The following is a 12,557-nucleotide window of genomic DNA, read 5'->3' on the forward strand; positions in this document are numbered from 1 at the left end:
ATTCAAATCGCAACACTAATCAGGTATACGAGTGCAAGTGAAGGCGACGTCGAGAATCTGATACACGATTGGTCGGTAGGCGAACAGGCGCTTGCCGGGATGACCGCTTTCCCCGGCTGAGTAATGTCTCCGACGTCGTCATTCGCCCGAGGCCAAAACCTCAGCGCCGTCACCTACAACCAACCCTCGCCTGAATCATAACATCACACCACAATGGCAACACCTACAATCACGCGGTCTGCCCTGCGTGCAGTAGTCCGCGCAACCTCTTCATTCCGGTCACAGACTCCAAGAGCTGCAGCCCGTTGCCTGCACCAACGAACAACACCCATCACATCTTCGCCGCTGCAACAGAGACCAAGAGTACAGCAATGGAGCCCCAGCGCATCTGTTGCTTGCACCCGGCAAGAAAAACGAACGATGTTCATCCAGACTGAGTCTACGCCCAACCCAGATGTAAGTTCATCCTTGTAAGATTTCATGTTCACATCACTAACCTTCGCAAGGCCCTCAAGTTTAATCCCAATCAACGCGTACTTCCCGACTCCATCTCCTCCTCCTTCCTTGAGTACCTATCTCCGCGCTCCACCCTCGCACCTCCCCATCCGTCTCCGCTCGCTGCCCAGCTCCTTAACATCGACGGCGTAACCTCTGTCTTCTTCGGAGCAGACTACATCACCGTCACAAAGGACAGCGGCACCCCCTGGGCGCACGTCAAACCCGAAGCCTTCGCCATTATCAACGAGTTCATGGTCAGCGGTCAGCCCACGGTCAACACAGTCGAAGACCGCGCGGGCGAAGCCGGCCAGCAAGGCACAGAGCAAGACTCGCTTGCGTACAACGAGGATGACGATGAAGTCGTCGGCATGATCAAAGAGCTCCTCGAAACCCGGATCCGGCCCGCGATCCAGGAAGACGGCGGGGACATCGAGTTCCGCGGATTTCAAGATGGTCAGGTGCTGCTGAAGCTGCGGGGCGCGTGCCGCACGTGCGATAGCAGCACTGTGACGTTGAAGAATGGGATCGAGAGCATGTTGATGCATTATATCGAGGAGGTGCAGGGCGTGCAACAAATTATGGATGAGGAGGAGGAGATTGCCCTAAAGGAGTTTGCCAAATTTGAAGAGAAGTTGAAGCAGCAAAAGGGGCCGGAGGCCGTGGCAGGGACGGTGGGGAAGGGGAGTCTGGACTTTGCTGAGGGGTGATGGATGTATGAAAGTGAGGAGGCGTGTATGGCTGGTGTATTATCAACGCTCGGTATTGGGCACCGTATCGCCCATGCATCTCTGATGAGACGTCCCAGATGACAGACTGCTGTCTGTGGTTGCAAAAGATGCGAAGGGCGTCCATAATTCTGTGGGACCATTCGCTCGTGAGTTGGCCTGTACATCATACGGTAACATAGTCATGAAGTCATTAAAAAGACAGACGACCGACGAGCGGTTCTGCCCGTTCCGGTCATGTCCGATTCATTTACGAGCCGCCACAAGCCTTTGTATTCGTAGGGCATTCGCTATCACTACATCCTATGAAGTACAATTCAATAGCGCAGACTTGTAAGTGTGTCGCTGCACCAGCTACTTCAAAGCCAGCAACAGTAACCAAAGGCTTTGTAAGCGAAAAAAGGTGGTCAGATCTCAACGGCGTCTCGACAAGCATTCCCAGCAATCATTGATATGAACGAGTATCCATGGGCTAAGGATCCCTCTTTTGAGAAAGAGACGGCGTGAATGATAAAGACACCTCATACACAAATCCGTGCTCTTCCATCACCTCGCACCGTTTCAAAAGCAGAAAGCTCCAAGTTCATTTATCGCCTCAAGTGCGTCACAAAGCAACAAGAAAGGACTCGCCAGGAATCGAACCCACGTCTCATCTACCAGTATGACTTCCTCTCACTTGGCCTCCGCGAGGCCCACAAGGCTCTAGTACTGCTAGGGATGCGACCTACCACTGAACTACGTGCCCTTGCTATTCGTATGTTAAGCTGTAATGGTATTATTATGTTGTATATATCATGTGAAATTGGAAGGTAGCGCGTGTCTGAGGTTCATGAGTGGAAGAGGGTTTTGTGTGTAGTAGACAGAAGTGAAAGAAGGGAAGATAATCGTTTAGGAAGGCACGCCGATGCGTGCTCACACAGACCACGTGCTCTTTACCACTGGAGGTCAAATTGTTCAACGTCTTCTCATCGACTCATCAAATAGGTCACGGCTTATGCCGCAGTGGCACTCACGTCCCCTTCATGGTGTAAGCTAGTGATCTTAGAATCTTGTCCTTAGTCGCTATAGCGGCCCAGTTGGGGGATCGATCCTTGGTCTTGATATTTTCTTCCCTTTTCTTTTCCTCACTGTTATTTTGACCGATTTGGCTGCATATATAACGGTCTAACGTATACAGTATATTTTACTTCTCCTCGCTCCGCACAGCTTCGACCAGCGCATGATCCCCGGCCCACCTCATATCTCTTTGATAGCCTTGTAGTGGAATGTCTAACGCAATTGCCGCTGTTCCGTATACACCTATGGTATTTGTTTGGAATTCTAGCCATTTCTTCTTTTGTAAGACTTCTGTAGTTGAGGACGGCGTGGAGTGGTTCGCCGGCGGGTAGTGTTGGTGTACGAGTAATAGGCGAGGTAGTTGATAATCCAAACATAGAAAGTGTGTCGAATGTGTTGGCATATGATAGATCGTAAGCGAGATGATACATGTACGATTAAGTGAACTATTTCTGTTGCTGAGAAGTTTGATTGACCTGAAGATGCGGAGACCTTTCCAGTGGATAACTTGTTTAGCAGCCAACAATGAGTCTTGGCGTGGTGGAGGCTGGAGACATGGATGTTGCTGACAGGTCTCAGTCCGGATTGAAAACGAACTGAGGACTGAGCGGGCTGAGGAGGCTATGTTGAAGGTTTGAATTGAATAATTACCTGATTTATCTGTGAGGCGCGTTATAGCTGGCCTGATGTGCTGTGTGGTCTTCTGAATTAAGCAGATCCAGAGGATGATACCGAGGGAAAAAGCATCTATGGAGGAACAGGCCCAGAATAACTCATATGTAACATTGAACGCATGCAGAATATAACTGAGAGGTTTCGTCATCTCTGCTCAACACCGTCAACCACTAATTGTGATAGTCGTGCACGTCTTCATGCCATGAGCCTGATGGCTTTATGTATCGTGGGAGATTTCGTTGTGTTTTGGCGGAACCAACTTTTTCGAAAGAATAAAGAAGTAGGTCGTACGTCAAACACGTTTAATTGCTTTCGCTAACAATTTGGAGCCTCTAGCGGGTGACAACTATGAAAACAATATCTCTTATGCTGTCAGCACACTATAAAGAGCGAAAGATGTTGTTGGATTCGGTTGCACTTCGATGTTACCGGCGCTGGTGATTAACGTGGTAAAGAGCATGGCAAGGCGTCCGGCAGTGATGGCATTCTTGGCGCCCATGTTCTCCGCAGCTCAGGCTATCCTCTCAAGTAGAAGGATTGAGGAATTTGCTGCTACAGCCATTTAAATGACTAATGACCTTCTAATGATCAAACGGATTTGTTTCCGCAGTGCAGGTCTTGTTTGTTGGTCCAAAGCTCAGGAGAATAACACAACGTTCTAGCTTTTACTTTATGTATTACGTTCGGCAAGCATGAAATGTGATAAAGACTGCATTGCAGTGTTCTATTTACGTACTAAAACATCCACGGAGCAAGTGGTTTGGTTCAAGGATGAATTGATATTGGATTCGTCTATGATTAGTATCTGTTCATGCTCTAGCTCTGTTTTACATGACGTGGTTCAAGAATCATGATGCAGGGACTAAGGGATCACTTTTGAGGATGTACCTAAAGATCATGTAGGGTGCTAGTACCTCCTAGAGTCGATCGGGTTGTTGGGTGACTGCAATTGTCCGAAATTGGGGAGCTGGAAGTGTTCAAATTGAGGTATCCAGAAGTGCTCGGATTTGGGTATCTGTGGGTGTTGGAATACGAGTGACCAGAGGTAGCTGGGTTCGGGTAATAGGAAGTGTTGGAATTTGGCTATCCATTAAACTGTTTTGACAACTGCTATATCTAGATTATTCTTGACGGCGCTGCTCCAATTCAGCTCGGTCACGGCGGAGCTGATCCTCGGCCGCTTGCCGAGCTGCTCTTTTCTCTTTCGTACTGTCGATTTGTTGATAGAACCGTCACCTTTATGATTTAATGACTTGGTCTAGCGATGCCGTACGATAAAATTGGAAGAAGATACTCAGGTTGAACTGCTGAAAGATGTCACTCTCCCTACAATATCCGTGTCCTAGAATCATGTCTGGTGGTTGTGCCTTCTTTGGAGGTATATGATAGTAACAGTTATTGTACCGGCTACCCTCTGGTAATATGAAGGCTAGCTTTACCGTCATTGAACTAGAAATGGTGGAACTTGCTCCGTCTACTTTGACTATTGTTGTCCGAACGGGCTTTATCCGCAGTCTTCCGAGCCAATTTGGTGACATCTAATTGTACCTAACAGACCCCGAGTCCATTAAATCACGTCGCGCATTTTGCTCGCATGATCTGGAATCTCAAAATCAATACTGTTGGACTAGGTATCCTGTTAGGTCACGATGTTTCTTTTAGGATACATGGTGACATACGTGAGTAGTTTTCGGAGAAGCCGAGTATGAGCGGGAAGTCTCCTGCGGAGGATAGCTCTGCTCTACTGAAAAGTTCGGTGGATTATATCGCGGGCTTGCGGAGATTCTTGGGAATGCAAAATTTGTTTTCTGACCAACAAATCTCAGTGTCAGATGAGTGCTCTTCGGGGCGATACAATACTTGATTCACAGCTATTCACAGGCTTGAAGTAGTCTCTGATGTTAGACCACATCTAGCGCGAGTTCTTATCCTTGAGATAGCCCGGAAACGACACAACAGCAGTATAATAGTTAATGTTCGACAGCCAGATATCAGCGAGCTATCGTACCCAGCTTCGCGATAGCCTCGCGACTCAAACGCTGTATTCTAGCGCCAACCAGGAAAAACTTCCAGCCCCAGGGTACTGACGCGTCACTCGATTATCATTTGGTTCCAGTCTTGTAGTACGAGGCATACTACAGTGCCAAATATATATTTTGCTTAAGAACCACACCAAGGACAACAGTAACATTCGAGTACTACAACGAACGAGTGGCATTTGCGCAAATAGGACTTTGGCAGGATATGTTGGTTCGCAACTGCACGGCCTTGTAACCCAGGATTCTCTTATCGGTGCTTTACGCAAAGAATGTGCCGCATCCCGCGGCGCTGGAACCAGATCTTCAACTGATATAGTTACTATATGGAGTTAAGTATTGGTCTATCTACTCTAGTACACTTATTTTGACAGTTTAGTACCCTATTTTAGGCTCTACCAGGCTTAAAAAGACGATTTTAACAAGAACTAGCTAGTCTCTTCTATATACCCGAGATCCTGCTGCATGGTCTATTGTAACTTCCCTCAACTTATCATCTATCGAAACATATCGTTTACTAGTGGTAGTAGTGACGACTGGAAGCGATCTGGTTGGTGCCAGAAGCGGACTGGATTCTACGACGATGTTTCTCTGTTGCTTGCGCCTAGCGATGCTATTCTACGGCTGCTTGCTCTTGACGGCGCTGCTCTTCTGCCGCACGCTGAGCCGCCAGTTCGCCTGCTGCTTCATCAGCTTGTCAATGGATCCTTTCATGTCTCATTGATTCATACTTGGGTTCGCCTAGTATCTTGGAGAGTTTGCCCAACATTTTAAGTCTAGGGACAGGGCCATAGGATCCTGTTACTTGAACGGGTTCTTGGCGAGTAATAGATTCTAGCCGCGTTCTTTGGACAAGGGCAACAGTAAATCAATTTTTCCATTGCCTTGCGAGGCTAGCGATGTGAAGTTCTATTGATCGAGGGAGTAGACCATATTTCTTCTGTTTCGAGCAAGTTATCCTTCGAAAGTGATGATGTCGTGACTGAACAATGCCTGGCCGTTGCTCACGGGCTACAATACAAGCAAAGAGCCATTTGAAGAACTACCTGTATAAAACAACATCTCTGAGACAACAATATTCCGCTTCACTCAGCTGACATGTACTTAGATTCATTGGATGAGCGTTGTGCAGGAACCCAGAATCCGTGGTCAGGATGCAGAGGGCGTTTCGAACTAAGTGTCGATTTCTACCGTTTGAGTGATCGATTTATGACAATATATCTGATTGTGATTTGGTCATACCCAGTCTCATTGCCAGCGAATGTCATCTGTCGACTGTAGAAGGAACGCACTCGCCGCTGAGAAATCATAGACGATGAAACGCAAGCATCTTCGTTTATGATAGGAGACAACATGATCGCACAAGTAGATACATACCTACTCGAGGATACACTTCTTTCTATTCAAGCCTACTAACTAGACCGATGAGCTGCATTTGTGCCCAATATAATGATGACGATGGGAGTGGGTGTCGGGCGCCCTGTACCGTCTGTGCCGCATATTGCCCGGGCTGTACGCAAACTGCACCCCTAGCAACACCGCAACCGCAACATGTACGTCATCACCGCATTGTACACTTAGCGTAACCGTATATTGCTAGCTGTTCAGAGCGGACATACGCACAGCTGCTTAAGAACTCGGTGGCAGCAGCGTCTGCAGATACCTCCGGAGAAAGTAACTTCCTCACGGTTCGTCGTGCCACTGTAACTCCACACGGCGGCGAATCGATAGGTGGCGAAACATCCTCGACAGATTGTGCGGAGAGATGCCGGTTTCCTGCAGAGTGAGGCGAGTGACCGAATGAGCAAGCTTCCTGAAATCACGAAAAGGAGGGAAAGGAAGGGAGAAAAACAAAGCCGTGCGAAGACGGCGCGCTTCTCCGAGAGCGAAAGAATAGCTCTGATCTTGGGGATACGTTTCTCTCTTCGGAGACTCGCACACATCTAGCGATACCCACGGCGTGAACAATGGAATGATGTCATCCCCTCAATCTCGCATGGCATCCCTAGGCACCCTGTAAACATCGTCACGAACGCATAAAGGGGTCGCCCAAAGCAGTCTCTCCCAATTCACCCACGCCCGCCGATTTACCGCGCCGCAGCGCCCCCTTCCCCAGCACATCACGGAGTACACCAAGGTCCGTTCCCCTATAATCCCATCATGCGCATACATCCCAAGGCAGCATGGTGCCACCCCACCCAAACCGCGTGCTTACGACATATTTCCCCATTCTGCGACGCCCGTGCCTGCCGGCGTGCAAACTGCTGGCGCTCTGACCACCAGCCATGGACAGCATGCCTGAGCCCACAAACCCATGTCGACGTGATGCAGACCTGCCCTTCTAGACTTTTCGACGGTTCCAGCTGCCTGGTTGGATGCCAGGCACTATCGAGGTGGCCATGTGCAAAACCTATTGTTAGCAGAGGAAGTGCGAGCATCAGTGCTGCATGCGACGCAAGGGAGGCAAACATGCGCGGGGCGACTTAGCTAACGCACCTGTCCCTTTCCGGTGTGCATGCCGCTCTGCTTCAACTGCCAGATATAGGTCGCAAGCAGAATGCCATCGGTCTTCTTAGTATGGTGCGACTCCAGATGAGAACGCCAGACCTTCCAGAAGCAATACTGGTGCAGGCAACTGCTTTTCGATCGGTCGCAAGTCGCCACACCTGCTTCGGTGATGCGCCTATTGCGCAAATCGCGCATCGTTGACGCTGTGAAACCTTCATCTCGCATGTGGTCTTGCTTGGGCCCCGCCATGTGAGATGACACCCGGGATTCTTAGCTGTTGCCCCCATCACACCGACGGCCGCGGCGTGGCTTACCGGAGATTGGCGTACAATGCGGCGTTGACCTCATAGCTATACGGTCGCCTTTGCTGCCCTGGATTTTGGTGCTCTTGAATATGGTGATCCACTGAGCACGACGTTTACTCGGTAGTATATATCAGCAACTGAGAACGTTCGTGCTTGACTCGTGACGAACGCATGTTCTCTAGGCGCTGTCAGAAAGCAGCTGGTGCCTGACGCTCGAGGTCATGTTGCGATGTTAAACAAGGGCCGAATTGCGTAGACGCACACCCGGACCCATCAGGTAGGCAATATATCCAAGCACCGACTGTAAATGAACTCTCGACTGCTGGAATGGGAGGCCCGTGAGCAGAAGGGGAAGTTGCATTGAAACAGCTCCAAGAAAAGAAAGCTTTGTGTGACATCCTTCTGTCAGATCGTGCCCAGATAGCCCCAGCCCGCGACATCGGTACACTGTGCGTGCCGCGAGCGTTGGGTCGGCCCGTGGCCGTAGCCGGATGAACGCGGAAATGAGGGAAAGGATTGCTGTTCGCCAGACCGCGTAAGACGGCTGATCGACGCCTTGCGATTTCGAGGCCAAGGCAGGTTGATCCATGGCTATACTCAAGACATGGTAAGGGCTTCTAATCTCTCCGCATTGAGGATGCCGTTTCGTGTCCGAAGGCGGACGAGGAGCTGTCCTCCAGACCAGAGAAGACTTTCTCTTGCTAAACTAAGATCCGGCTAGTGGAAGGTGGTCGACTAAGTGATTATTTGTGACACCGGAGAGTATATCGAAAGGGAATCGAAAAAGCATCTCTGAGGTTTCCTAGGATAACACCGAGGCCTTCCGATGTCCGTGCTGGCGGCTTAAGCTGGTGACACGGCGTCTTTTCCTAGTACCGAACGCTGGGCTAGTTCGGTGAATTACTCACTATCAACTTAGCATGACAAGGAAGATATCAGTTTGCATGAGGAATTTGACAATCAATAAACGACAGGGCAACAACGATCTTACCTCCACGTTCCCTACCAATGATGCCTTTAGCTTGTAGCGCACGAACACCCTTCAGCCACCGCCGATTCCGATTCCTTCGAGGCCCGAGCAGCGTCAGTGTTCCACTCACCTCAGCCTCAGCAAAAACAAATGATTTTGCCAAGAATTAGGCGGAAGTGGGGAGGACCGCTGTGCCCTAAAACCTCACGCGCCCCATATTTCCAGAGCCTGGTCGTCCCTTTCCCTAGAGCCGGTGCGGAGGTCAGCGTCGCGTCGTCATACTGAAGATGAGTATTCGGATAAATGCAACCGTGAACGAAGCTCGTGCAGCTGCAGCACACTCCAAAGAGCAGTGGGATCGATTTTATGTGAGTTCTCGAGCACAGCCAAATAAGTGGCATGGCGAGCTGACCGGCGAAAGTTCATAACTAAGGATGAAGCTAAGCAACTTTCCGAAGCGCATCCAGACTGGACAAGATGGATCCTCATTCCCGCCAACGAAAAAGACTTGATGTTGCAGCGCATAAACGGTCGTTTGACAGCGGAGGGCATACCCCCAGTGGAGATGATTATATTGAAGTGGAGGGTTTCGCAGCTCTTGCGGGACATCCAGCGAAAATATGGTACGTCGTGCGTATCCCCGCCTTTATATGTGCTGAGCTGTCGCTTGCATATGCGCATGCAACCGAACGTAGCTAACTATGTTGAACGCTTAGCCGAAGGTAGCATGATTTCCGGGATGGGAGGTTCGACATCTGGTTCGCAGGCCCAAGCCGAGAGTAGCACGCAGCAATCGCAAAGTCCAGCGCGATCCGAGTCCTCACCGAGTGAAACGAGACCTTATGATCCCATTCGCGATGTCTAATCGAAGAAGAAATGAAAGAGACACGGGAGGATACCTGCCACGTTTCCGCTCGCCGTCGCAGCGCAAAGCACGACGTACCAGCTTTGCATCAAGTACGCGTGTGTCCGTGTGGCAAGAGACGCGAAGTTGATGCGACCTCTGGGGAGACACGCGCGTCATGCGACAATGAAAGAGAAAACCGAACTTTTCGCACCACTGCTATGATATCGTCACGGACGAGCGTTGGAAGACATATTCCGTGTCATTGAGGGTGGTGTGAAGTGGAAGAAAGCAAGAGCCGGAGGCGATGTTACGGCTTGGTCACACCGGTACCGCTGGTTAAGGTTGTTGTACAAAGGGCCCCGGTACGCGTCCGGTCGCTGGAATCCAATATTCGGTACCCTGTAATTCTCACCCTGTCATCTTCCGTCAAGTTCACTGTCTTCTTCCCTCTTTCTTGTTCTTGGACGGTTTCCAATTGGGGTACGAGGTTCGCGGCCGTGAAGGTTGATACCCTTGAGGATGCGATTTCACTCCACTATCTTCCGAGTTTTGCAAGAAATCGCATCATGAGCCATTGCTGCCCCGTCTTTCCGACTGTCGTTGTCCCTTGCATTTCCTTGCCGGTTTCCGACTCGGTGCGTCGCAATACAAGTGCGCGGAAGTTCAAGAGTCGGAGCAAACACCCTACAACCGATTTGTGGGGCACGATATTGGATACGGAAGGCGGCAGCAAGACGACGAGGCTGCGTTCAAGCTGGAAGCATCGGTGGCCATGTCATCTTGAGGCCTTTACAGGCTGTTCGGATGCAATGTCGTTTTGATTTCGGACTGGTAGCGTCAGCAGAGAGGTCAAGATAAGACAAGTCAATACGCGGAAGCTAGGCGGTTAGTTTCTGGGATGATGGCAGGAACTAACCGCCGGTACCAGACTTTACGACCCGCATCATCCCTGCCGCGAGTCATCGAGTCATTGCTGCCACGTGGTGGACCTGCTCATTCATGGATTCGCAGCTGGTATAGCCGGAGGATAAAGAGCGTGGCGTAGAGCTGTATCACTGGACAAAGTTTCAAGTGCACGAGATTCTTCTTATGCAGTCCCTGGAGGAGGCCGGAAATGCGGATAGTCACCTGCGGCGTAGCAATGCAGCCGGTATCATGTAGTGGCCGCCATGTTCTGGCAACTCATATGTCGCTTGAAGGGCACGTCTTGCTCGTGAATTCACTAATAACCTACTGTCCGCCTCGATGCAATGAACGTAACTTTCCAAGAAGATACACCATGATTACTTCACTCCACGCCAACGAAACCAAGTATATGCACACGTCGTGAACGTCCATGTCATGTCGTTATGGATAGAGACTCCTGGGCGCTCGTGTGCATGTCACGTGGGCTATGGAGTAGCAGCTTATTTGGATACTTCTTGTAGCATGAGCTGAGCCAGGGCGAACAATGGCCTCAATCTAACCTCATTTTTGCCGACCTTCACGTTCTCGCGAGAGCCTGTCCCTCATGAATTCGTGTACAAGTCGGCCATGATATATCGATATCATCAATTCGTGCTTCTCTATTATTCGTATCACCTCTCCTATGCCGCCATGCCAAATCCGGCCTCGATGCCTGCCGTTTTGTATGCCTTCGCTTTGCGTGCTTCCGATGCCTTCTTTTCATTTCTTTGAGCGTTTGCTAGTTCCCTCACTTGTTCTTCGGGCGCAAACTTTACGCCTGCCGGTTCGTCTTCTCCGTCGAGGTCGACGGTCGCGCAAATGGTGACGTTTTCACCACGTATTGTCATGAGACCAGGGAGTTTTACGTCGCAGATGAACCATTTCGGGGCAGGGGAGTCTGTTGATGCTTCGGGATTGCGAGCTGCTATCCGTTCGGTGCACTCAGTGAGGACAAGATTTGCTGCGTCTGTTAGCGAGAGGTAGAATCATGCGTATGATTGGCGCACCGAATTGGTCGTATGAACGTAGAATTCCTATGTATTCCTTCTCGTCTCGAAGTAGTACATCGACCTTTTCTGCCTGATGTCAACTTCACCGCGCTTCAATCTGTGTAGACGTCCGTACTGTCGACCATGTCCAAGAGCATCGATGATGTCAAGAAGGCTTGTGGAGGGAGATCAACGGGGAGTATGGATTGGGCAGACGGCGCTCGCGTCCCGCCTAGGGCGTTTGGTGGAAGCTGCTGAGGTGGTGGTGTTGCGTTGTATACCCCCCCGTAACCTGATGCACGCGTCAATGTACTGCGTCGCAAACGACGTGGAGAAGGCGGAGCGCACCAATGGCTTGTGGAGGATGGCCAGAAGCTTCGACCGGAGCTTCCTGCTTTCTCTGCTCCTGTTGCGAGCGCTGTAGCATCTGGTTGAAGCTCATGTTCATGTTTGGCTGGGCTCCTGCGGGGCCACCCTGTGGGTGGTTTGGGTCGTAGGACATTGTGGGGTAAGTCTTTGTGATCGCGGCGAGCGTGTAGGCGGAGAGATGTCAGCGGAGTTGGAAAGCAGGTGAAGACGGAACCAGCATGGCGAGACGTCCAAGAAATCGCCTGCCTTTACTTCTGGTAGATATTGCCTTACGGCCGGTGTTTCCTTGACGCCGCTGACCGGTCGCGCATGTGCGAATGACTAAATCATGACTAAGCGATTTCAACCAACACTTTGTCGATTAAACATGTCCATCTCTTCTTCCTAGCTAGCATAATCAAATCATTCTTCAAGCCGACTTTGAGCTGGTATTTCGCGCTCTGTGATCCATTAGAGGACTTCTTCTTGATCATTGTCTGCACGCGGAGGATGGATCCCGAGATGATGCTAGCCTGGCTCTACATACGTCACTGCTAGGCACCTTATTATCAGGTTGGAAGGAGCAATTAGACACCTAGACTACCTTTTGTCAGAGCACTATCGACCAACACTCCCCCTATAAATACCGATGGCA

At 50.3% G+C, this 12,557-nt stretch overlaps 3 protein-coding genes and 1 non-coding gene across 4 annotated transcripts; 2 read left to right on the plus strand and 2 right to left on the minus strand.

Moving 5' to 3' along the window:
* Positions 1-420: 420 nt before the first annotated feature.
* Positions 421-1,205, plus strand: N0V89_004276 (uncharacterized protein; the record flags this gene model as incomplete). Its single annotated transcript, XM_056213064.1, has 2 exons — positions 421-456; positions 507-1,205. The coding sequence occupies 2 exons, from the start codon at positions 421-423 to the stop codon at positions 1,203-1,205; spliced, it is 735 nt and encodes a 244-aa protein (XP_056073372.1).
* A 639-nt stretch (positions 1,206-1,844) lies between these two features.
* On the minus strand, positions 1,845-1,968 carry N0V89_004277. The gene has a single exon. It is a non-coding gene; the product is annotated as a tRNA-Ala (tRNA).
* Positions 1,969-9,060: 7,092 nt separating this feature from the next.
* On the plus strand, positions 9,061-9,638 carry N0V89_004278 (uncharacterized protein; the record flags this gene model as incomplete). The annotated part of the gene is made up of 3 exons (XM_056213065.1): positions 9,061-9,141; positions 9,195-9,396; positions 9,490-9,638. The coding sequence occupies 3 exons, from the start codon at positions 9,061-9,063 to the stop codon at positions 9,636-9,638; spliced, it is 432 nt and encodes a 143-aa protein (XP_056073373.1).
* A 1,568-nt stretch (positions 9,639-11,206) lies between these two features.
* On the minus strand, positions 11,207-12,056 carry N0V89_004279 (uncharacterized protein; the record flags this gene model as incomplete). Its single annotated transcript, XM_056213066.1, has 4 exons — positions 11,207-11,526; positions 11,573-11,641; positions 11,691-11,846; positions 11,903-12,056. 4 exons carry the CDS (start codon positions 12,054-12,056, stop codon positions 11,207-11,209), a joined length of 699 nt encoding a protein of 232 aa, XP_056073374.1.
* Positions 12,057-12,557: the final 501 nt, after the last annotated feature.

Source organism: Didymosphaeria variabile, assembly GCF_027946475.1.
Source record: "Didymosphaeria variabile strain IMI 356815 chromosome Unknown scaffold_3, whole genome shotgun sequence".
Taxonomy (NCBI): domain Eukaryota; kingdom Fungi; phylum Ascomycota; class Dothideomycetes; order Pleosporales; family Didymosphaeriaceae; genus Didymosphaeria; species Didymosphaeria variabile.